Source organism: Mus caroli, unplaced genomic scaffold, assembly GCF_978045245.1.
Source record: "Mus caroli unplaced genomic scaffold, Mus_caroli_1 scaffold_10, whole genome shotgun sequence".
Classification (NCBI taxonomy): domain Eukaryota; kingdom Metazoa; phylum Chordata; class Mammalia; order Rodentia; family Muridae; genus Mus; species Mus caroli.
The window spans coordinates 54,583,012-54,605,926 of NW_028227265.1; the positions used below are offsets into that span (position 1 = coordinate 54,583,012).

The 22,915-nt window shown below is 46.2% G+C and overlaps 1 protein-coding gene across 1 annotated transcript; it reads right to left on the reverse strand.

The window, feature by feature from the left end:
* Nucleotides 1-375: 375 nt before the first annotated feature.
* Mcm5 (minichromosome maintenance complex component 5) lies at nucleotides 376-21,711 on the reverse strand. Its single transcript, XM_021169622.2, has 17 exons — nucleotides 21,632-21,711; nucleotides 21,379-21,553; nucleotides 21,027-21,153; nucleotides 20,815-20,943; nucleotides 15,603-15,775; nucleotides 14,030-14,185; nucleotides 12,508-12,674; nucleotides 10,853-11,024; nucleotides 9,232-9,343; nucleotides 7,649-7,792; nucleotides 7,286-7,351; nucleotides 6,844-7,020; nucleotides 5,467-5,579; nucleotides 4,605-4,733; nucleotides 3,632-3,774; nucleotides 2,266-2,393; nucleotides 376-1,416 (listed from the first exon to the last, which is right to left on the reverse strand). Exons 2-17 carry the CDS (start codon nucleotides 21,543-21,545, stop codon nucleotides 1,315-1,317), a joined length of 2,205 nt encoding a protein of 734 aa, XP_021025281.1. The 5' UTR covers nucleotides 21,546-21,553; nucleotides 21,632-21,711; the 3' UTR covers nucleotides 376-1,314.
* Nucleotides 21,712-22,915: the final 1,204 nt, after the last annotated feature.

Here is a 22,915-nt window from a genome sequence, read left to right on the forward strand (position 1 = left end):
TCTTCCACTCAACTAAGCACTCCTGCAGGCCCGCATGTCCATGCATCCTCCTCAAGTAGGATAAAAATGTTCTTACCAAGCCTGCCCTTCTAGACAAGCACACTCTGTTCCAAGTTTGCAGACCAATCAAAAAGAAACGGCTATGGCCATTCCTCAGGCAAGCACATTTCCAGGAGGGAGTAAGAAGCAAACACTTCTACCAGGCATGGTGGCGCACACCTTTAATCCCAGCACTCAGGAGGCAGAGGCAGGCGGATTTCTGAGTTCAAGGCCAGCCTGGTCTACAGAGTGAGTTCCAGGACAGCCAAGGCTACACAGAGAAACCCTGTCTCAAAAAAAAAAAAAAAAAAAAAAAAAAAGCAAACACCTCAAGCAACAGCCATTTCAGCACAAGACGCCATCTTCGAGAAAGGCCTGTGTATGTACTTCCTGTTCTCTGAAGCCTTCCTCCTACAGTTGCTTTACTTTTGGTGACTGAAGTGTTTTCAGCACTAGCTTCCCATTTAAAAATGTACTTTACATAACAAATACTTAAATATTTCACTGACTTTTCCTTAATTTTATAAATTCTAGATTTCTAAAATCATAATTTTCGGCATTTTGGTAATACAAGGTGTTGGGGTGTCTTCTTTTAACAATGTTGACACTAATACCTCCTACTGTGCTAAAGCTTGCTCAGGTACTCATAGCTCCTTAACTGATAAACCCTGATGTCTGGTTCCTCCCCAAGACACCACTGAGGCCCACTTGCTGTAAATAAAGCCCTGGAGACATTCTACATTGGAGTCTACTTGGGTTTCCACTGACAGCCACTCACTCACTGAGTTCAGCTTCATCAAATTTGTTTGCAGATTAGGAAACTGAGGCAGACAATGAATGATCCAGTTCTCACATTAGGTGCTGCTGAAGAAAGCTGAAAGAGTCAACCTTGTATTCACACAGCACTACTACCATACTGGTCCACTGTCCTTAGCAGCCAGGGACTCGATTGCTTTATTACCTCTGTACATACAAAGAAGCTTGGCAGTGAGTGGCCCGGGAGCCAATATACAGACCCGTCTACATTCCAGGGCCTGTTCCTGCTCCAGATTCATCTTGTTGAGAAGGCATGACAGGGGATAGACACCCAGAACAGAGAGTCCTCAGACACACAAACACAGTATGAGGCCAACAGACCAAAGTACATTTCCAGGGGCTGCAGATGTGCTGCAGACAGCAGTCTGAGGTGGAGAGGCAGGGCAAAAGGTTTGGAGCACTGACTGGGAGATAGGACGGTGGCAGCATTTCAGGCTTGAGGGTTGATGGGCAATGGGCTCACTTGAGGCGATAGAGCACCTTGCGCTGCATACGGTGTTGGATCTCACCCCTGCGTAGCATGAGCTGCAGCACCTTTCGGATGGCGTGCTCTGGATATTTCTGTAGGAGGGAGCACAAGACAGATGCACAGGTATATCATTATGACCCAAGGGACCTGATGCATCACGGATCATAGACAATTTTAAACAGACAAAAATATCCACCTCCATTCTCCCTTGACTTCAGAAAAGTTCTTATGTGATGATGCCTCTTGTGTACTAGGCAAGTACATATATCGACTTTATGCACCTAGTATTAGGAATAATCTCATTTTACAGAGGAAGAAATAGGCACAGACTGTCACTTGTTTGGGTCATATAGCAATTAAGTGAGCTAGGACTTAAGTCCCTGTGACCCTAGAAGTCAAGCTTTCTCCAGCCCCAGCCTCAGGCAAGACTAGTCTCTTCACTTATAGAGGGCCAGTATCCGTTACTGTATAATTTACTTCCAGGAGCAAACTGAGAGGATACACAGGGAAGGGAACGAGAAACAGAAACCAGGGCTATCCTCATGATTTTAAAGGGCACAGGCTCCTACTGATACCCCAAACAGTACCTCCTGTGCATGGTATCAGTAGCCCTCTCCCCAATGGGATGCAAGGCTAACTCATCTGGTTCTGGTCCTCCCTACCCTGTAAGGATCCAAACAAGGGAAAACCTAAGAGATGGGAAAATTGGGTATTGTTTTCTACAGACCTGGCTTCCTCCTTTCCCTATAAATAGCCAACCCCAACTGTAGACTGTAGCAGTTCCTACAAAAGGAATAGTGGCTCAAACACCCCCATCCCAGCACCCCTCTACAGAACACTGTATGTGATGGCTGAGTGGGAACCAGACTAAGAGAACCAGCAGCACATCCTCTGTATCCTGGGCCTGGCTTGTAGACCCAGGGTTAGGAAGGCTCACTCACCTGTTTGGTGAAGTCCTGGACAATGCTGTGTTCAGACACCTGAGAGCCGATGGCAAAACGGCGCTTGAGTTGCTTCTCAATGCGGCTCAGCATCTCCTGGTCCTCCTGGGTAGTGAAGCCCTCCACCCCTGTCAGAGTGCAATAGGGAAACTAGGTGCTAGAAACCCCAGTTCATCCATACTGGAAGGGCCAGAGAGATGACAGCCTCTAACTAGAGTGGCCTGAACCAGAGAAAATCAAAGACAGAACACCATGTGACAGTGGAGGCCTCACCAGGGAAGTGAGAATCAAGTAATATGGGGGAGAGTGCTCTAGGCAGAGGGAAAGGTAACAGAGGCCCTGCAACAAGCACAGAGCTAGATAGCAGAGACACCATGAGAGTCCAGTGCCTCGAGACCCTATGGGCTACACATACCAAGGCAACAGGAACAGCCCTAGAAAAGACTCTGAAGGAAGCAGAGTTTTTATTTGGTTGGGTTTATTTATTACTTCATTATTTTTGAGGAACAGTGTCATTGTATAGCCTTGGCTGGCTTCACTTTCCACCACCATGCCCAATGGAAGTATAAGTTTTGAGTTAAAGAGAGCAAGAAGGGAGAGAAGGCAGGGCCCTCTAGAGTACAAATCTGAGAAGCCCCGAGTAAGCAAGAGGTGTACAATCTTATCAGGTAAGAAGAAGAACCACTCCTCCAACATACCTGGCCCAGCTGCCACTGCTCCTCTTAATTCCTTTCACTCACTACCTGTAACAACCTCCTCACCTATCCCACCAAGAAAGGTTAGAAAGCTTGTGGAATGGGTAGGACAGAAACCTTGGGAACTTACAGCTCTGGCATTTAGACAGTGATTGGCAAATGGTAAACCAGATTTACTGTCAGATTAGGGCAGATGTAACTCTGGTTGGCATATCACCAATCTCAGAGGCTGAAAGAAGGCAGTAAACATTAAAGCTCAGGGGTCAAGAGGCATGTATTTCACCAAGACTGGTGACCATGACAGAAGATCTGTCAGTCTCATCTCCATGACAGGAAGGACTGACAGTCTAGTGTCAGATCTGGCTGTCAAATAAATAAATAAATAAATAAATAAATCCCGAGGCCACAAATTGGGAAACTCTAGAGTAGTTCTGAGCTTAACAGGGAGGACTCCCAGCCACTACTTACCAGTGACAGGCCTACAATTACTTTTAATGAACTGACTCAAGAGGTCTAGGGAGAAGCTCCTTCCTCCTACAATAGCTAAAACATCCAGAAGAGAAGCAGTGGAAAGGCTATTATCAAAAGCATATCCAGGAAGCACCCTGCCAGCCACCAGCTAACTAAATCTCTATCCTAGCGTCCAAGACCACAGTCCAGTGCTTACTCACCCGACAGATTGCCAGACAAAGCAGCATCCAGTGTGGACACCTGGAACAGTCTCAATGCCTCCTCTACATCAGCTTCAGTGGCAAAGGGCTGCAGTTTCATCTTACTGAGAGCCTCAGCAATGCGCACAATAGCCTCCAGCTGCCTGTTGGAGCAACAAAGTACTCAAAGGGCTCAGCCCACATTCCCCCCTCTGATCCTCCAGGAAGGACCATGGCCAAGGTTGTTAGGACTACAGGGGAGTTTGCTGGCTATCCCGATAATCTATTACCCTTTATTCTTAGTACTGGAACCCAACTTTTATTCCAGCACATACTGCCTGCTAAAGGATATTTCCTGCCTTTTTGGTCTAGGTGCTGCCTATAAGTTCTAAATCCATGCATCATATGAAAATATCCATTAAAAAGCATGTCTTCCTCCCACTGTCTTTCTTGGTGCTCAAAATGTGGACATGATGGCTATAACTTCTAAGACCATATGGGGCTGAAAGGTTGGCAAAGGTGAATGTAACGGAGCCCATACAGCTCCAAAAAACCACCATGAACCTACTTCCCAAAGTTTAATAATGAAAATAAACTTCCAACTTAAGCTACTTTCTTTGGGTTTCACTATACACAACCAGATCTACTTGTAACCAATCAACGCTAGAGATATAATTCAGCTCAGGTAGGCCCCAGCTCTTACTATATTGTCTATAAATGATGACCCAGTGAAAATCTGTAAATTTCCCTGTAGCTACATTGTCGGTCAGAGTCCTCCCCTTCCTCAAACTGCCTCTCAAAGAGGGAAGCCAGGCAAAATACAGTAGTGAGACCTACCCAGGCATCTCCAGCCTCAAACACACAAAACAAAATAATTAGGAAGACACAGCACATGGGCCCAGATGACTCCCTTGCCCAACCCACCCTGGGCCTGCATTATGAAAATGGCAGTGGCCAACTGGCCCTGCTCTCTGAGGTGAGCCTACTTGCTCACCGCACAGTGATGGGGATGCTGGAACGCCGGTCACTGTCCCTCTCATGCTGACGAGCCCCACTCCGCATGATGATGTAGCGGTTCTTCAGCTTCTCTGCTGCCTCTGCTGATAGCCGAGGTCCACACCTCCTGCAGATTGCAGAGTGAACTAGAGTAAAGCCAGAAAGGAATCTTGAGGTTGCCCCCACCCTGTTCCCAGGCCTCTATTGGCTCGCAGAGATGAATGTTCCCAAACACAGCTTCCTGCTCATAATATAGCTGGTAAGTCATTTGAAAGAGATTTAAGAAAAACTTGACCAGGCTATCAGCAGCTGTCAGACATGGCACCTCTCTGAGAAAATGGGAAGTGAGTCTGAACATTATGTACAGAAAACTATTTTTATTTATTTAATGTATATATGAGTACATTGTGGCTGTCCTCAGACACACCAGAAGAGAGCATCAGATCTCATTACAGATGGTTGTGAGCCACCATGTGGTTGCTGGGAATTGAACTTGGGGCCTCTGGAAGAGCAGTCAGTGCTCTCAACCGCTGAGCCATCTCTCCAGCCCAGAAAACTACTCGATGCTGGCTGCAGTATGCTGTCTAGCTACCAGGTGTACACTGTTCCACCAGAAACTGAGGGCCCCACAGGAGCAGGAGGCCCACCAGGGAGTAGGCTTCCCAGCAGTCTTCAGCTCCTCCACTCTACCTCCCTCACTTAAGAGGATGAGAAAACTTAAACACATGGAGAGGGTCACAGTGACAGGTAAGAATAGAACAAAGTTCAGAACAGGGTTACCAGGAAATCCTAGGTAAGGAGCAGAACAGGACCGGGCTCTCCCTCTATCCAAAAAGCCCATGTTATCTCCCAGCACTCACGCTCGGCAGTAGGCAATGAACTTTTTCATCTTGGCCAGGTCGATCTCACCCTCCACAGCCTGTGTCTGTGTCAGTGCACTCACATGCAGAGTCATCACATGTTTGGCTAGCATCTAAGGGGCACAGGGAACACTGGGTCAGCTCACAGGTTTAACAGACAAGATAAAATAATATGGCAAGTGCTTCTGTTCCAGTCCCTTTGGCCTGTCCACTCTCACTGGGGCAACTATCTACTTAAGCATGGAAACTGGACATATCCAAGCCAATGAGGTGAAATAATATGGCAAATGCTTGTGTTCCAGTACCTTTGGCCTGTCTGTCCTAACTAGGGCAAGTATCTACTTAAGCATGGACAGTGGACAATATCCAAGCTATTCTGCCACTTCTATTATAACTACTAGAAAAGGCTTCATCTTCTTCCTTTCAGGACAGTTAAATCAATAGCTAATGTTGCAGGATATTTGATCACACTATGAACCCTGAGATTTTATTTCTTGTTGTGGTATGGCTCAGCCCTTTAATCCCAAACAATGAAGGTAAAATTAATTTGTAGAAGGAAACACCCATGTTTGAAAGTGATATCTAATTGAGTAGCAGACAAACTGATGAATCAAGAGAAAAAAATTGACAGAAAGAGATATGCCCAAGTCTCACAAGAAAAGAAAAAGAAGCTACTTAAGGGGCAGTACAAAGAAGAGAAGGAGGCAGTTTTACTGGGACAATTGTAGAGATAGGTTTCAGAAAAAGAACAAACTAGACAGGGGTGAAGACAGAACAAGCCAGAAAATGAGAACGAGCCTGAAAATTAAAACATATTGCCAAAGTTAGTTTGAGACCAAGCAGAACAATTCAGAGAAGCAGGGAGGCACCAGATTGAATCAGCCATCTTGAAAAGGAGTCTGAGCCAGCCAGCCAGAGTTCAGAAAGCCTGCACCCCTCAGCCTGGCCAAGATAGGCTTTGTCTTTACCATCACAGGGAGCAACTGTCTAAGAATTAAAGCCTCCAAAAGGGAAGCAGAAACAGACGGCTGGTCCAACAACCTAGAGCCTCATGGGAACTATACCCATAGGTATGCCCCTACTATACTCATAGCCTTACCAAATTCCATAAGCTATTTTCTTTCAGAAATTTACTAACAAGGGTGGAGAGCAGAGCTCAGGTTTTTAGCTTCTTGCTTTAAAAAAAAAGTCACACGGGGCATACCTAGGTCTTAGGACCCTAGGTTCCTCTCCAACACTCCACAAGCCACTAACAAGTCATTTCATATGCTTCCTTCCAGACTATCTAACCACTAGCATTTCTGTGCCTAAATCTCTTATTCACCTTCAGGACCATGATGAACCTATCAGTTGTCACCAGCCTAGCCCGAGACGTACCATGTCCCTCTCCTCATTGTGCTCATCTTTGACGATGAAGATCATGTCAAATCGGGACAAGATGGTAGGCATGAAGTCAATATTGTCCTCCCCTTTTGTCTCATCCCATCGGCCAAACACTGAGTTGGCTGCAGCCAGAACAGAGCAGCGAGAGTTCAAGGTGGTAGTGATCCCAGCCTGAAGTAGAAAGGGGAGTAAATGGAGCAAATAACCAAAAATCCTGGGACAGGCCTCTCCATCATATATGAACATATGAACTCATACATTATATACACGCATATATGTGTGTACATGCTTGCATGTGTGCACTCTTGCTCACCCCCTCCCCCCCAAGTTCCAGGCCTGTTGCTGCTAGCACAGCCTTGGGCAAAGAGGACTTGGCAGCACGCATCAGTGCAGCCTTAGGAGGACTTAGGATTGCTGAAGGGTAGTTGCCACTCACCTTAGCAATGGAGATGGTCTGCTGCTCCATAGCCTCATGGATTGCTACACGGTCATCTTCCCGCATCTGCATTGAGAGTTTGTCTATCAGAATCCTCACCCAAGCTGGGTAGAGTGGCAGAAAAATCTAGGAACCGTAACCATTCTGTAGTAGACTTCAGGCCAGCCAATAGCAGATAATCACACGGGCTTGGCTTTCACTTTCCCGAATTTCCAGAGTACCCCAGAGAAGCAAAGCAACCTATCCCAAGTTCCCCCAGAGTGACAGGCACAAGAACTATATATTAAGTCTCTCAGAAGTGGTATCTGCTACCACACCTGAGGCCACACACCCCAGTCCTGTGACTAGAAGACTTAGACTCACCTTGTCAAACTCATCAATACAGACAACCCCACCATCTGCCAGAACCATGGCTCCACCTTCCATGATGAAGTTTCGAGATGAGGGGTCCCGTATCACTGAGGCAGTCAAGCCAGCAGCACTGCTACCTTTCCCAGATGTGTACACCTGGGGGAGACAGGAGGTGTCAGTACTTCGTGCCAGCCTCAAAGGGCAAGAGCTCAGAGGGCTGTGACTTACCCACATCACACTGCAAAACTGGTTGAACAGTACAGAACTCAAGGCCTAACTGGGCCTCAGCCTTTCCTTCCTCTTTGGAAGGTTCACCTGAGCTACAGCACATCCCTGCGACGTAAGTATTGATCCCCAGAAAAGAATATATTTGAAGCTGGCCTCAGGGTTGGGGATTCCTGGCTTTTAGGATGTCTCTATCCTGAGTCCATCAGCTGTGAAGACCTGTATGCTACATACTGCCAGACCCCTTGAAATATAGTAAATCCTACCTGAGGTGCATGTGAGACATACTCAGATCACATTGTGCTAACATGAATGCCAAATATTCAATACTTGCATGTTATAGGCCTGGGATGCACCTCAGTGGTAAAATATTTGCCTAACATGCACAAGATTTGGGGTTTAACTACACTGAAAGGGAAAAAAAGCTTATATTAGACTACAGGCTAAACAGACTATACAAATGAATTCCAGCACGCCTTTAATCCCAGCACTCGGGAGGCAGAGGCAGGCGGATTTCTGAGTTCAAGGCCAGCCTGGTCTACAAAGTGAGTTCCAGGACAGCCAGGGCTACACAGAGAAACCCTGTCTCGGAAAACCAAAAAAAAAAAAAAAAAAAAAAAAAAAAAAACCCACAAATGAATTCCACCTATTCTTACATTCTAAATGTGGTACTATAAAATTTAACATGGCACAACTTACATTTTCAGGCCTTGATATTTCCGTGAGACGGTGCCAATGTGGTTAGCTTTAGCACACCTCCTCTCCATCCAAAACCACCACTTCCCCATTTCACAGACCACTAGTCAGTTGTCACATCCACCCCCTTTTCCCTGATCCTCCCAGCCTCAGGGCACCTGGGTCATTAGACACACTGCCTTGAACCTTGTTCTCAAGTTCCCCAGCAGTGGGATCATGAGCAAGACACTTTACCGCTCCACTCCTTATCCAATACATAACATGAGCAGGAGCACTTCACAAGAAGACAAATAGTTAAATGAGTAAAAACTTGGTAGGTACTTCAGCAAGCATCTGGTCCTTCTTGATTCCAGCTACTATCATAAGCAGCATCATTACTTAGCAAATGAGTATAAGCTGATGCTCAGGGAATCTAGGCTACCTCTTCCAAGTCCACTGCCAGGCTGAGAAGCAAACCAAGCCTGACTCAGTCCAATGCTCTTACCACCCACCTCTATATACACACCTTCCTTTTCAAACCCCCTCTGCCATCCTGACCAGAGCCAAGATGAATGAGGAAGAGGATGTGGTTGAATCAGATCCCATGCATGTCTAGGAACTAGGCAACTCTACTCTGTAGCCTTCCTCCCTGCTGGGACACCTAAGCCACTAGAAAGTTGTCCACAGCCACTTACCCCAATGGGAGAGCACTTCTCCACAAACTTCAGAAGCTGAGACTTGGCTGTACCAGGGTCTCCCAACATCAGCAAGTTGATATCACCTCGGCGAGTGAGTCCATCTGGGAGCCTAGAGACGATAGGTAGGTAGAAGACAAAGTAAGAATCTACTTGAGGGCTATCCTCTGAACTAATTCATGATCTTCCCACCTTAGTCTTCCAGATTCTAGCATTATAGTTATCAGCACTCTTGGCTTTATGTGGGCTGGTCACCCTCCCCTAAGAGTCTCAGAACAGGTGGAAATGACAGAGTCTGGCCCAGAAACAAGCTCACACCCAATTCTCTCATTCCTAGCCTAACACTGGTACGGTATTTCTCAGGTAGGGAAGTAACATAAATGGCACTGAGGGCTGTGCACGCTGAAGAGTAGACATAGGGCAGAATCCAGCCCTGTTACCTGAAGTAAGTCCTTTCATTCTCTGTGCCTCAGCTTCTTCATCTATGAAATGAATACAACAGTAACATCCATATAGACTGCTGAGAGAATGGGCTGGGTTCAGGACAGATGAAGCATTTACAAGAATGTTCTGAATGTAGTACAAAAAGCATATTACACAGTAGCCACTTGAATAGACTGTCACTGCTGCTACAGTCTTGAGCTCAATTATTTTAGAGTTTCAAAAGAACACAGGATGCCAGTAATGGTGACCAACATCTCTAATCTTAGAATCTGGGAGACTGAAGCAGGAGGATCATGAATTTGAAAGACAATTTGATTACATAATAAGACCTGTTTAAAAAGAAAAAGAAAGAAAAGCAGGCTAGAGAGATGGCTCAGTTAAGACTACTCTTCCAGAGGTCCTGAGTTCAATTTTTATCAGTCACATGGTGGCTCACAACCAATCGTAATATTATCTGATGCCCTCTTCCAGTGTGTATGAAGAAAGCAACAGTATGTTCATGTACATAAAATCTTAAAAAAAAAATAAAGGGCTGGAGAGATGGCTCAGCGGTTAAGAACACTGACTGCTCTTCCAGAGATCATGAGTTCAAATCCCAGCAACCACATGGTGGCTCACAACCATCTGTAATGAGATCTGGTGCCCTCTTCTGGGGTGTCTGAGGACAGCTACAGTGTACTTACATATAATAAATAAATAAATCTTAAAAGAAAAGAGAGAGAGAAGGAAAGGTAAGGAAAAAGAAAAAGGAAGAGGGGCTGGAGAGATGGCTCAGCAGTTAAGAGCACTGACTGCTCTTCCAAAGGTCCTGAGTTCAAATCCCAGCAAACACATGGCTCACAACCACCCACCCGTAATGAAATCTGATGCCCTCTTCTGGTGTATCTGAAGTCAGCTACAGTGTACTTAAGATATAATAAATAAATCTGAAAGAAAGAGAGAAAGAAAGGAAGAAAGGAAGGAAAGAGGAAGAGGAAGAGGATACATGACAATTTCTCAGTGTCAGGTATTTCACAGGTCTCATTTAGAAACTTTGGTTCAAGGTGGCATCTCTCACATTAGACCAAAGAGTTTCCCACTGTGCTCCCCAATGGCACGGAAGAACACCTGGTGCTCATCACACAGATATCCTCCTGCAGCAGCCTATTCATCAGCACCTTCCTCCCAGACCCCTTACCTCTTCCGGGAACCCCCAAAAAGCAGGCAGGCAATGGCCTTCTTCATATCCATGCCCCCAAAGATGGAGGGGGAAATGCTCTTGGAGACAAGCTCATATATGTTGGGAAGGGCAGCCAGACGACGAAATTCCTCCTCTTCCTGTGGGCTGACAGACCCAGCAAAGCTTCGGCCTAGGACGGAACAGGTGCATACATGAGCAAGGGGCATCTCCTCCAGCCTACTGCTGGGCCTAGACCTAGATCAAGAACACCCTGACCTCTGTCAACATACACACACCAACAGCTCTCAGCACCAGGAGGACATAGCCTTACTCAGGAAAGCTAGAGCACAGGGCTATATCAGTCTTTCAAATCTCAAGGGTCCAGAGAGGAAAAGAAGGTTCCATACAATCAGGCCAGATCACAGAGCCCTTGGGGACCACTGGGAAGTCTCTCATAATGCAGACAGAGTAGAGAACCAATGCAATTGCTTGACCAAAACAGCATGGTTCACTTGAGCTGCTGAGGAATGGAGAAGGTAGGGTGGGACCAAGTGGCAGAGGGGCTTGAAAATCCAAACCCAGGAGAAAGAGTGGGACTCAGAGCAGGGAGGTAAAATGTGGCCAGCCTTGGGGATGAAAGTAGAGCAGCCAAACAGCATGCTTACTGAGGTGAGGGGATTAAAAAAAAAGGGAACTGAGGAAGATCTGGAGGGTTTGCTAAGCAAGGGAAGGGATGGCTAAGGAAGAGCCAGTTTCAGAAGATGGTAATACATTAAGTGATATGGCAAGTCAAGGAGAGTTAAAGTCTGTAATATGGCTAGAATTGTATGGAACCTTCTTTTCCAGTTTTAACCAAGGGAGTTTCTACCAACATAGAATATGGACACAGTACTCAGAACTCCATCACTCTAGACCATATGTATGGACCAATCCCCAAGTTGACTCCCACTGCCCCTAGATGTAAGCATGAGCTCTCTACTCCATCTGAGAGTTGAGGCTATTTACTTGACCCCTAGCACTCAACCCAACTCCTACTAGAGGTCCTGTCACTTGCACCCCCACCCCCACCAGAGTTCCTACCAACTCTCCTCTATACTTGAACTCCTCTATACTTGAAAAGACCCTCCTTCACACCTCCATCCTTCAAAGCTATTGCTGACACTCCTGATAGATGAAGCCTTCCCACAATGCTCTAGTTCCTTTTCAAGACCTCAATTAAAGCAGCTCAGTGTCAGATACCTATCCCTTAGGGGCTCTCTTCCAACTAGATCCTGTCTGCTCAACCCTCATGCACTTTTTCCTCTCCACCTACTAAGATGCAGCACAGGATACACACCACATCCCATCTATAGCACTGAGTCATGCAACTCAATCAACAACCTCCGGGCAGGAGCTACAACTAAACCAATAAATAGACATTTTAGGGCAACAAATTTTTGCTTACTGTAAAAATGAACACTCTAGGATAGGGAATATAGCTAAGTGGTAGAATATCTGCCTAGTATGCCCACCATACACACACAAACACATACATACATGCATGCATGCACGCACGCGCGCACACACACACAAGTAAAGCACATCCTATCCTAATGGTTTGAGCAATTCAAGAATGCCTAGGTTATCACATGAGCAGCTTGTTAAGAGAAGTGTAGAAATTCAAAGCAACTCACCAGAGCCATCTGTGTCCACCTGGATGCCCAGCACTCGGATGTACGAGCTCCGGATGCCCACACCTACCCTGTCCCGGCCCTTGCTGGGGTTCAAGCCAAACTTCTTGATGGAATAAATGCCCATGATGGTGACCCTGTTCCCAGGAACAACCTTGTCACACAGGTACCTGAGTAAAGTACAGGGAGGGAAGATGAAGAAAAGCAAATCACAGTGTGGTCAGCTTAGTATTTCTACCCTAAGTATCACTATGAAGTCAGCTCAATCCTTGCATGGTCTAGAGTAAGAGAACCTTTCTCTACTCTTGCTACCTACAGGTCAGTCTGGATAGTTAGTACAGTGTTATAATACTGGCCTGACTCTCACTGAATTCAAGAGGTCAGAAGCTGTACTGGTAGAAGTGAGGCGCGGTGCCCTTGCCCAGCCTTCAGAAGTCCTAGGTCATTTGAGCTGTGACCAAGCTCCTTTGGGAAAACTTTCTCCTCAAACCCTTAAGGACTACTTGCTAGTGCCAGTGTCACTCTCCATTTCTGCCTCTGCCACACTCCCTGAGCTCAGCCAAGTCAATTTGCCTCTAGGTTTTTAGTCACCCTTTTAACAATAAGATGTTAACCAACCAAAGCCTCCATGTTTCCCTGGAATCAGTGTTGCTTCAAGGACCATAAAGTAGCTGTGTGACTTCAGAGAAATCACAGTGCCTCTCTGAGCTTGGAGAGATGACTTTGACTTGTCTCAGCTGTTGGGAATCAAGCAAGGTAACAAACTCAAAGATGTTCTATATACTATCAAATCAGTTTCACTGAGAACTGTTTCTGCCACCTACACTTTCCTATTAACTTCCTACTCATTCCACAACGTAATTCTCAAGCTCTTTGGATGCTCAGAATACTATAATACAATACGCTCAGTTGTGCTAAGGAATTGTGTTAAACTCTTGATATGCCTTTTCAGGCACTTTGAAATAGTTCAGGCCATTTTACTGATTGGAAAAAAAAAAAGGACTTAGAATATAGCTTTCCCAAGATCCCAAGTGGCACATTCTTGCCAATGATAAAGTTGACAACTGTGGATTTACTCCCCAGAAAGCTTTACATCTGTACTCATCATCAGGTATATGAGCCCAGGGTAAGAACTCAGGGACCTGTAAGCCTTCATCTAGGTCATTTTGTAACTATTCAACAAAACCAGACAGTCTTATTAACAGGAAGGTTGGTATGTCAGCAGTCTAGATAGGAGCTAGCACTGCTGCTAGTTATCCAGCTCTGTGCTGAGAGGGCTAGTCTCTCTGAAGGTGCACAGGCCTTAGTTCTACTCACAGTCACCTGACCTCCCCCAGTTTACAGTACTCATGTAAAATAGGAGTGGTCATGCTTTGCAGACTATGGCAGACAAAAAATGCCAAAGTCAATGAGAAGCACCAGACAAAGCAAGAGCTCCAGCTTACACACTGGGCACCAGACGATCTCTATGCTGTACCAGAGTGACATGGACACCAACCCACAGCCCCTACATACTTACACTGACCTGTCACAATAAAGCTGCATGTGCCTGGGCATCTCACCATGAGGGACTGCATCAGGCAGCTCCTGCAGTTTCAGAGTCTGGAAGTCCACACACTTGCACTTGTCAGGCATGATGAAGTATGGATCCAGTGGGCACTTTGGGCGCCCAGCCTGATCCCTGGGCAGGGGAAGAAGTGGTCACTAGAACTACCCTGAGAACCCAAAGGTGAGGCACGCACACCCATTCAACAAGTCAGCCCTGAGAGGCAACAGCATTATAAGGCAGAGCTGGGACACATCTGGGAAAGACCTAGGGCAGGGTGCTAGATTCAAAGTCAGATCTTCAGGGATCTTGGCTTCTCCACGTCACATTGAGGTGGCAGTCACGCATCGTTCCCTCATGAGGCCTCTTGTCCTCATAGGTGAAGGAGCTATATCATCAAATCCTTTACTAAACTGTATTCTTAGCCTAGTATCTTTTCCAGTGAGATTTTATTTTAGCACTTCTAGACCATTCTGAGGGTGCAGACTCTGAGGCCTATACAGTAAGTCTCTTCAGCAAATATAGGTAAGGACACATAGCAGTAAACCTAAAGTCCCTGGTCTGTGAAGCTAAATTCCCATCAGGATTGAAAACCATCTGCATAATATAAAGGCATGCAGTAAAAATAGGCAGATGAGAGTGTGCAGACATGTATGTACCAAATGCAAACATAGGATAAGGAAGGCATCTTAGATGACAAGGACATGTAGGGACACTGTGGCAGTCTGAGTGAAGACCACTTAGGGAGAAGAGAATGCAAGTGCACTAGACCAAGGCAGGCTATGGAAGAGTCAAGCCACCCTGCTTCTGTATAGGGAATAGACTGAAGAGCAGTGAAGGTGGACAAGGGGATAGGAATGAGCTACTCTGTGGCAGCAGGTAAGGGTAGGCAACAGTCTAGGACAATGCCAATATGCCTCAGACAATGTGGAAACTGATAAGAAACTAGAAGAGAAAGCCAAAAGCAGCCAAGATGCAAGTAGAGTTTGTTAGGTCAGAGTTGGCAAAAGTTTTCTGTTAAGAACTATACAGTAAAATTTTAAAGTCCTACTAACTGGAAGTCCACGCATTCTGCCACTATAGTTTAACAATATGCTAAATATCAAGTAGTATAGCCATGTTCTTAGGCAGTACAGTGGGCACGCTGAGTCTAACCCAGCAATCCAGTTTGCTTTAGAAGATTCTGTAAGCCAGGTGGTGATGGCACATGCCACCCAACACTCAGGAGGCAGAGGCAGACATATTTTTGAGTTCAAAGCCAGCCTGGCCTATACGAGTGAGCTCCAGGATGGCCAGGGGCTTACAGAGACAGAGAAACAGTTTCCATACAGATTCAATCCCCTGGACTGTTTCCTACACATCCTTGGATTTCACACACAGGCCATGTGGATTATCCAGGTGGGGCAAAAGTTCAACCACCTGAAGGGACACTGGGCTGGGTTTATTGACCCTGCCTAACTCAAGGATAGAGTGCTTCCCAGTCCTTGCCTTGGTTGCCAGCTTTTTTGATACTTCAGGTCATTCCCCAGAGTCCCTTCGGCTACACACTCACATATTGCACTTCCTGGGAAGGGCATAGCCCTCTAGGCCTGGGCGCATGGCGATATTGGTGAGGGTGTTGTGGCAGCTGCGGCACTGAATGGAGATACGAGTAGCCTTGGCACGGACTGCAGAGGCTGAAATGATGATGCCAGGGATCTTCACCAGGTGTGACATCATGTCTGACTGTAACAAAGCCACAGGGAGACTTGATGATTAAGGAGAACGAGGAGATATGGGAAGGGCTGAGGAATGACACGGGCAAGATCTGGAGGAGGTGACAAATCCATGGCTCATAGTTTAGCTCAGACTTTCCGGAGCACCCACCTAATGTGAGGTAACCTGGGCACCAGGTTCAGGAGCCTCATACACAAGCCCCCACTTTTCAAGGGCCTTGCAGAGCATAGCAGGGACTGGGAGACAAAGGAAACATGAAACATATTTTACGACAAAACCCAGAAGACCCAAACTCCAACCCTGACAGTAGCTTCCTGTGCTGTACCAGAGAATTAACACAAGACAGAGGCCCTGGTGCTAGCTCAATTCTGTCACCAACTGCTATGGACATTCTGTCAGCCTCAGGTTCGCCATCTTAACGACTCCATCTCACTAGATACTGGCACTGTTAATTGTGATGTTACTATGATCATGTTACCAAACAAAGGGTCACACCTATATACCAAGAAGCCAGATTAGCCACTCATCCTCAAGTAGCCAATTAAAATAGCCATATTCACAGTAAAAAGCAGAAGGGGGAGACGTGTCAAGAGGGTCACCCTGGGAAGAAGAGCAAAGAGATTGAGTAGACTCCTTATCCACATCCCCTGAGCCCATCCTCAGGCATCCTGAAGTTAGATCAAAGTTTAAACAGGGTCAGGGGTATGTCTATCAAGTTAGCTATCAAGCTGTGTGGTCCCACCGACCATTGACCCATCACTATTTCTCTACTGTAAACCCATTTCTAGAGATAAGAGTTTCCACTAGTGGTTCAGGCTTTTCTTTCCCCAGTATGAAATTCCTGAGGAAATCCCAATTTCTTGGGGGGGAGGGGGATTGTTTTAGTGGTCTGATAGCTAAAGTGTCTCTTTAGAATGTATTCATTAGGCCATTCATTAATAGTCATGCTGTAAAAATGATTCCTTGTGCCAGACATGGTGGTGCACACCTTTGATACCATCACTTTAGAGACAGAGGCAGGTGGATCTGAGTTCAGAGCCAGACCAGTCTATATAGTAAGTTCCAGGATAGCCAGAGCTGCTATGTAATGAAACCCTGTTTCAAAATAAAATCCTCACCTTTCAGGGATATATACTGTTAGGAGTCAGTAAAGTCAAAATAACTGGCCTGTTACTACTAATCATTAAGCTAGATGACAAGTCCTCTTCTTTTTAGAGTCTCTGTTATCTTCACTATACACAGTGAAACATTCTCACACATTCCATTGCTTCCTGTGCCAGCCTCACCAGTCTACAGGATGGAGACAATCTCCCTGCCATTTCTCCAACTCGGGGCATCTTGGGCTAGATTAGAGAACACACACATGCACAAGACTATGCATAAGACTCTTAAACTATGAAAGGGCCACAAGCATGCCAGTGATAAGAATGTAGGACAATTAATCCCAGCACTTGGGAGGCAGAGGCAGGCGGATTTCTGAATTCAATGCCAGCCTGGTCTACAGAGTGAGTTCCAAGGACAGCCAGGACTATACAGAGAAACCCTGTCTCGAAAAACCAAAAAAAAAAAAAAAAAAAAAAAGTAGGACAAAGCACCAACATCACCCATGAACTATCACCCATCATTCCTGCTCAGTATGTCAAACTGTAGGGGAACAAGACCTTTCAACTAACCTCCAAGTTCCAAATAATACATGTGTGCTTCAATCTGGCCAAGCAGGCCACAGTATAGATCTACAAGGCCACATATTCCTACAGGACAAAACACCCCTTCCTCTACTACAAGCTAATAACTGAGAAAGGAATTACATTCAGGGAGTAAGGAAGGTTCTTCTGAAATAAGAGACTTAAGATCAGTAACAACCTAATACAACATTTGGTTCTTCCTAAAACACATGTCTTTAGTCCTAAGAGGCAGAGGCAAGTGGATCTCTGAATTTGAGGCCAGCCTTGTCTACATAACAAGTTTCAGGACAGCTAGGGCTGTTACACAGAGAAACCCTGTCTCCCCTCAACCCCCAATTGCATATTGGGAGGCTAGCAAGTTAACTCAACAGATTACTTGCCACCAAGCCTGACCACCCCCAGGGTGATCAATCTCAGGAAGATGAGAACAAATTCCCTTATGCTGTCCTTTAACCACCAAATTGCCCACACAGAAGTAAATGTAGTAAAAATTACATATGTAAGTATTTAAAGATAAAAATGCCATGTGTAATGTACTTTAAAATTCACTTTTGGTTTTCTATTTTGGGTTGTTTTATGAGTCAAGGCATACAGCCCAGGGTGGCAAAAACTTGTAATCCCACCCTTGGCCTGTTAAAAGCATGTACAACATTCAGCTTAAAAATTCTTCAGGGGCTGGTGAGATGGCTCAGTGGTTAAGAGCGCCGACTGCTCTTCCGAAGGTCCCGAGTTCAAATCCCAGCAACCACATGGTGGCTCACAACCATCCATAACGAAATCTGATGCCCTCTTCTAGAGTATCTGAGGACAGCTACAGTGTACTTACATATAATAAATAAATCTTAAAAAAAAAATTCTTCAGAAATAAACAGGAAAAAAGACAAAATATTAATACTCAATCTCAGTAACAACATTGGGGCTCATTACCCTTTTCTATATATACTTCCACGTGTGGTAAGTTTTCATAATGAGGGAGTGGGCGAGAGAGATGGCTCAGCAGTTAAGAGCATTGGCAAACCCTTCCAGAACTCCCAAGTTTGGTTCCCAGCACACATATGGTAGCCCACAAACATCCATCCATAATTTAAGTTCCGGGAGGATCCAATTTTGTCTTTCTGACAGCATAGGCAGCAGACATGTATTGTGCACACAGATACACAGGCATACATATAAAACACTCACATATAAAAATAGATCTAAAACAATTAACAAGCACATTTTCTCTTCTCCATCTTCCTATTCCAAGCTTTTCTGGGACAAAGGAACTACAGATTCATACTAGGCCCTATAAAACCTTAAATTTGGAGAAACAATGAGTGGGTGACCACTTCCGGGAAATAAGAGTGGAGGCACGGGGGCTGGTGAGATGGCTCAGTGGGTAAGAGCACCCGACTGCTCTTCCAAAGGTCCAGAGTTCAAATCCCAGCAACCACATGGTGGCTAACAACCATCTGTAACGAGATCTGGCGCCCTCTTCTGGAGTGTCTGAAGACAGCTACAGTGTACTTACATATAATAAATAAATCTTTAAAAAAAAAAAAAAAGAGTGGAGGCACAAGGACCTCCCAGACATTAGAATCTTTGAACAATCCACAAAACATTTTTTTTTTGAAAAATTACCAGCTGGGCGTGGTGGCGCATGTCTTTAATCCCAGCACTCAGGAGGCAGAAGCAGGCAGATTTCTGAGTTCCAGGCCAGCCTAGTCTACAAAGTGAGTTCCAGGACAGCCGGGGCTATACAGAGAAACCCTGTCTCGAAAGAAAAATTACCTACAAGGGCCCAGGTATCCCAGACCTCTGACACTATAAAGGAAAAGAAGCCTGAGGCCTCAGCCATCCCTTAACAGGGGAATCCATCTAGAGAGGTGGTTCTTGACCTTCCTAATGCTATGACCTTTTAATACAGTTGTCCAGTATTACAACAGTGGTGACCCCCAACCATAAAATTATTTTTATTGCTACTTTGTAACTGTAATTTCTTTCTGCTGGGAATCATAATTTAAACCCCACAATGGGGTTGTAAACCACCCACCCCCTTTAGAATCACTGCTTTGGAGATCCAATTACTCCTGTGACCAGACTTTGCAGTACATTCCCCAAAGTGCTTTGTCCCTAGAAGAGGGACAAACTTGTCTTTCCAATGAAACAGTAGTCCCCACTCAAATCCAAAGCCACCATCACACTGGCAGAACCTAAGGTGCAGTTCAGGTCTAGAGTGCTGGACTCAGACAACCAACACTAGAGCCTGCATGGAGGACTCGGGGCTGTTTCCTGAAGATATGTTATCCTGCTAACCAAGACTAACTTGACAGGGACTCTAAAAAAGACACAGAGCTCGGTGTGCTTGAAGCAAATGAAATATAGCCTTCTAGGTACAGTACACAACGGGTGGGTGACACCAAGGGAATGGGTAACAACCAGATGTCACTACACTACTCACAAAGCACGGCCACATGCTAAGATAAAACAATAACCATCTTCATGTCCTCCTTCCTGCTTCCAAGTCTGCCCATTTTATAACTTCTCTTCTAAGAGCAGGCAGAAGAATCCTATGAATTCCAATGTCAGGCATCAGAGTCTAGGGCTGAAGTTGAAGAGTGCTTTGCCTGAAGTAGAAGGCTCTGAATGTAAACCCCGTCCTCATAAAGAGAATGGAACCAGGGCCAGTGGGCTATCTCAGCAAGTAAAGGAAGGCACCTGCTTGCTTCAACCCTGAAGACCTGAGTTCAACCCCAGGAATTCCTTGTGGTGGAACACAAGTGACTCCCACCTCATCCTCTGTTCCACCTCTTCTTTACCAACATGCAAGCTCAGGGGACTCCAAACATACTGTTTTCCTTCCATTCCTCCAAACAGGCCACCACTGTCACCCCAGTGCCTCTGTACCTACTGTTCCTTGAGTCTGGTAGAACACTCTTCGAGGTTTTGACCTGACTGGCTACACATCAATCAATTTCAGCTCCAACAACACTTCCTCTAAAGTATTCTTCCTCAACTCTCCACCCCTCTCAGCAATAGCCACATTGTCCCCATGTTCTTTCCTTTTCTTTTCTTTTTTTTTTTTTTGAGACAGGGTCTCATGTACACCAGGCTTCTACTTCTGCCTCCCAGTTATGGATGGCATTTACAATTTTTTTAGTCTCCCTGATGGATAGGAACTCACTGTTGTTCTGCAAGACTCAACTCTGCCTTCCCTTTAAGGCATCAACCCCATTGAGGTAATTTCACACAGGATAAAGACTAAGTTAAGTCAAATATCTTGGTCAGGGTCACACATCTGGTGCTCCAGGCTACCTGTCTCAGACGCCTTCTGCACCACACAGTGGCCATGCCACCCTGACTAGCCATTCAATAAACTCCTACCTTCAGAATCCGAATGCTCGACGGGCTGGCATCTGACTTGAGCATGACCTGGATGTCTTGGAGCAGCTCATCTCCAGCTGGCCGGGGCCGGGTCACCTCATCAGCCACCTCCTTGGCAGCTTCCTCAAGCTGAAGAAGAGGAAAGGCATAAGCTGCTGGTGATGATGGGACAGGGCCCGGGTTTAGGAGGCTCTGAAATGGGTGCTACTCACCAGCTGCAAGTGCTCGGCTGGCTGTTTATGCAAGTGGTCAGCCAGCTCCTCGTCAAAGCTGGCCAGGTCCTCCATCTCCACCTCGATCCAGTATTCACCCAGGTTGTAATGCCGCTTGAGTTCATCTCTTTAGTGGTCAACAAAGGGGCAGGGGGACAGGAAGGGTGCACTGAGGGACCGTCAGCAGCAGTGCCCATGCACCCCGGCATCCGTCCTCACAGGCACCAATGCCCCCACCTCTCTCAAAACACACCTAATCGTAGACCACTCTATCTATCCTAAATTTAGGCCTGAAGAGGGACTGTCAAGAAAAGGCGTCCCCCGTAAGAATGGTTCACGGACACTGTCGCACCTGTACTTGAAGGTGAAGCCCGTGCGATCGGTGCCCACTCGGTATTGTCGCAGGAACTCCTTGAAGCGCCTCTGCAGTTGGGACTTGCGGGCCTGGCCCTCTTCCGCACCGGGGTCACCACCGAAGCTGTCGCTGTAGAAAATGCCGGGGTCGTCGAAGCCCGACATGACTGTACCTGGGTCAAGAGAGACAGAGAGTTGAGCAGCCCGGGGCGGCGGGAGCTTCCCTAGACGGGGTCCCGCAATTCCCTCACCTCACAGCGGCGCGCCACACGAACCTCCGCCCTCCTAGAGGAAGCCGACTTTCGCGGGAAAAACCAGCCTCCGCGTTTGTCCACCGCGGTCTCTGCGCTCCTATTGGTTCGTTCAGCGCCGCGGGTAGCTATTGGGCCGCTCTGCGCCGGTTGAGTCCCGCCTCCAAGGCCTGATTCCCAAGATGATTGGCTGTGGCGTCTTGGTGACGTCACGCGTCAACTCTTTCCGGTCTCCATTTTGTGAGGCGGGACTTTTTGGCGCGAAAGTTCTGAGCTAGCTGCTAGCGGAGCAAAGATGGCGGAGGGGCTCGGGAGCTTTCTGAGCACTTAAGCCTTAGGTCTTCGGAGAAAACCTAGCCCAGTGGCGCAGGTCTGTCAGCCCCGCTCCTCGTAAAGTCTAAGCAGGAGGATCGCAAGTTCAAGGCCAGCCTGGGTGATTTTAAGTAAAAGGAAACGGACTGGAGCAATAGCTGAACAATTGAATACAGACACATAAATAAAAGGTAGACTTATCAGCCCTACCCCATATCTGCTAGCACTAGGGAGGCTGAAGAAACCCTGCCTTTAAAATAATATTAATAGTATATGAGAAAACCACCCCTTTCAGAGCTGTGAGAAAGCAGTATGCCTGAGGTGTACCCTTGCTCCAGCCCGGCAGGAGGTGCCAGAGTGCTGTCTCCGCAGCTTTGGGGCCAGGTGGCTCACCTTCCCCTACTCAGATAGTACCAAAGCCCAGGAAGCCAGGGATGTTTTCTTTCATTCAGATTCAAACGAATAATTATGATGACTGTAGAACTTTTTAAATTCCTTGGCAATGCTTAAATCATGCAAAATTCATGACCAAATTCTAAATGGAAATCTTGGGGAAAAAAAGGGCAGATTTAGCATAGCAACCGTAGTGTAGATTTTCCTTTGTTGAGTTCCTCCCATCCACGCGAACAAGTGGAAAACCTATTGCTGCCGCAACCATTCAAACATGTATTTACAGAGAATAAAGTTTGAGCATTTTTGCAATTTATAAAAAAAAAAAAAAAAATCAGGTGAATCTAAGACTTGGTTTTCTCAACATTTCATGGTAATCCCTGTGTGCCAAGACAGGTTTAACACATTCTATTTTAGATTGCTTTATTTGCTTCTTGACCAAAATCTAGGCTGTTCTTAGCAATTGTCACCAACAGCAGGGATGTAATTCCACATTGTTGGCTGGGGCTTCCCCTCAGGTGCAGATGGAATGCTGGACTTAAGCACTGAACAGAATTTTAGCAAAAGTCAGAGTGAAGCAGA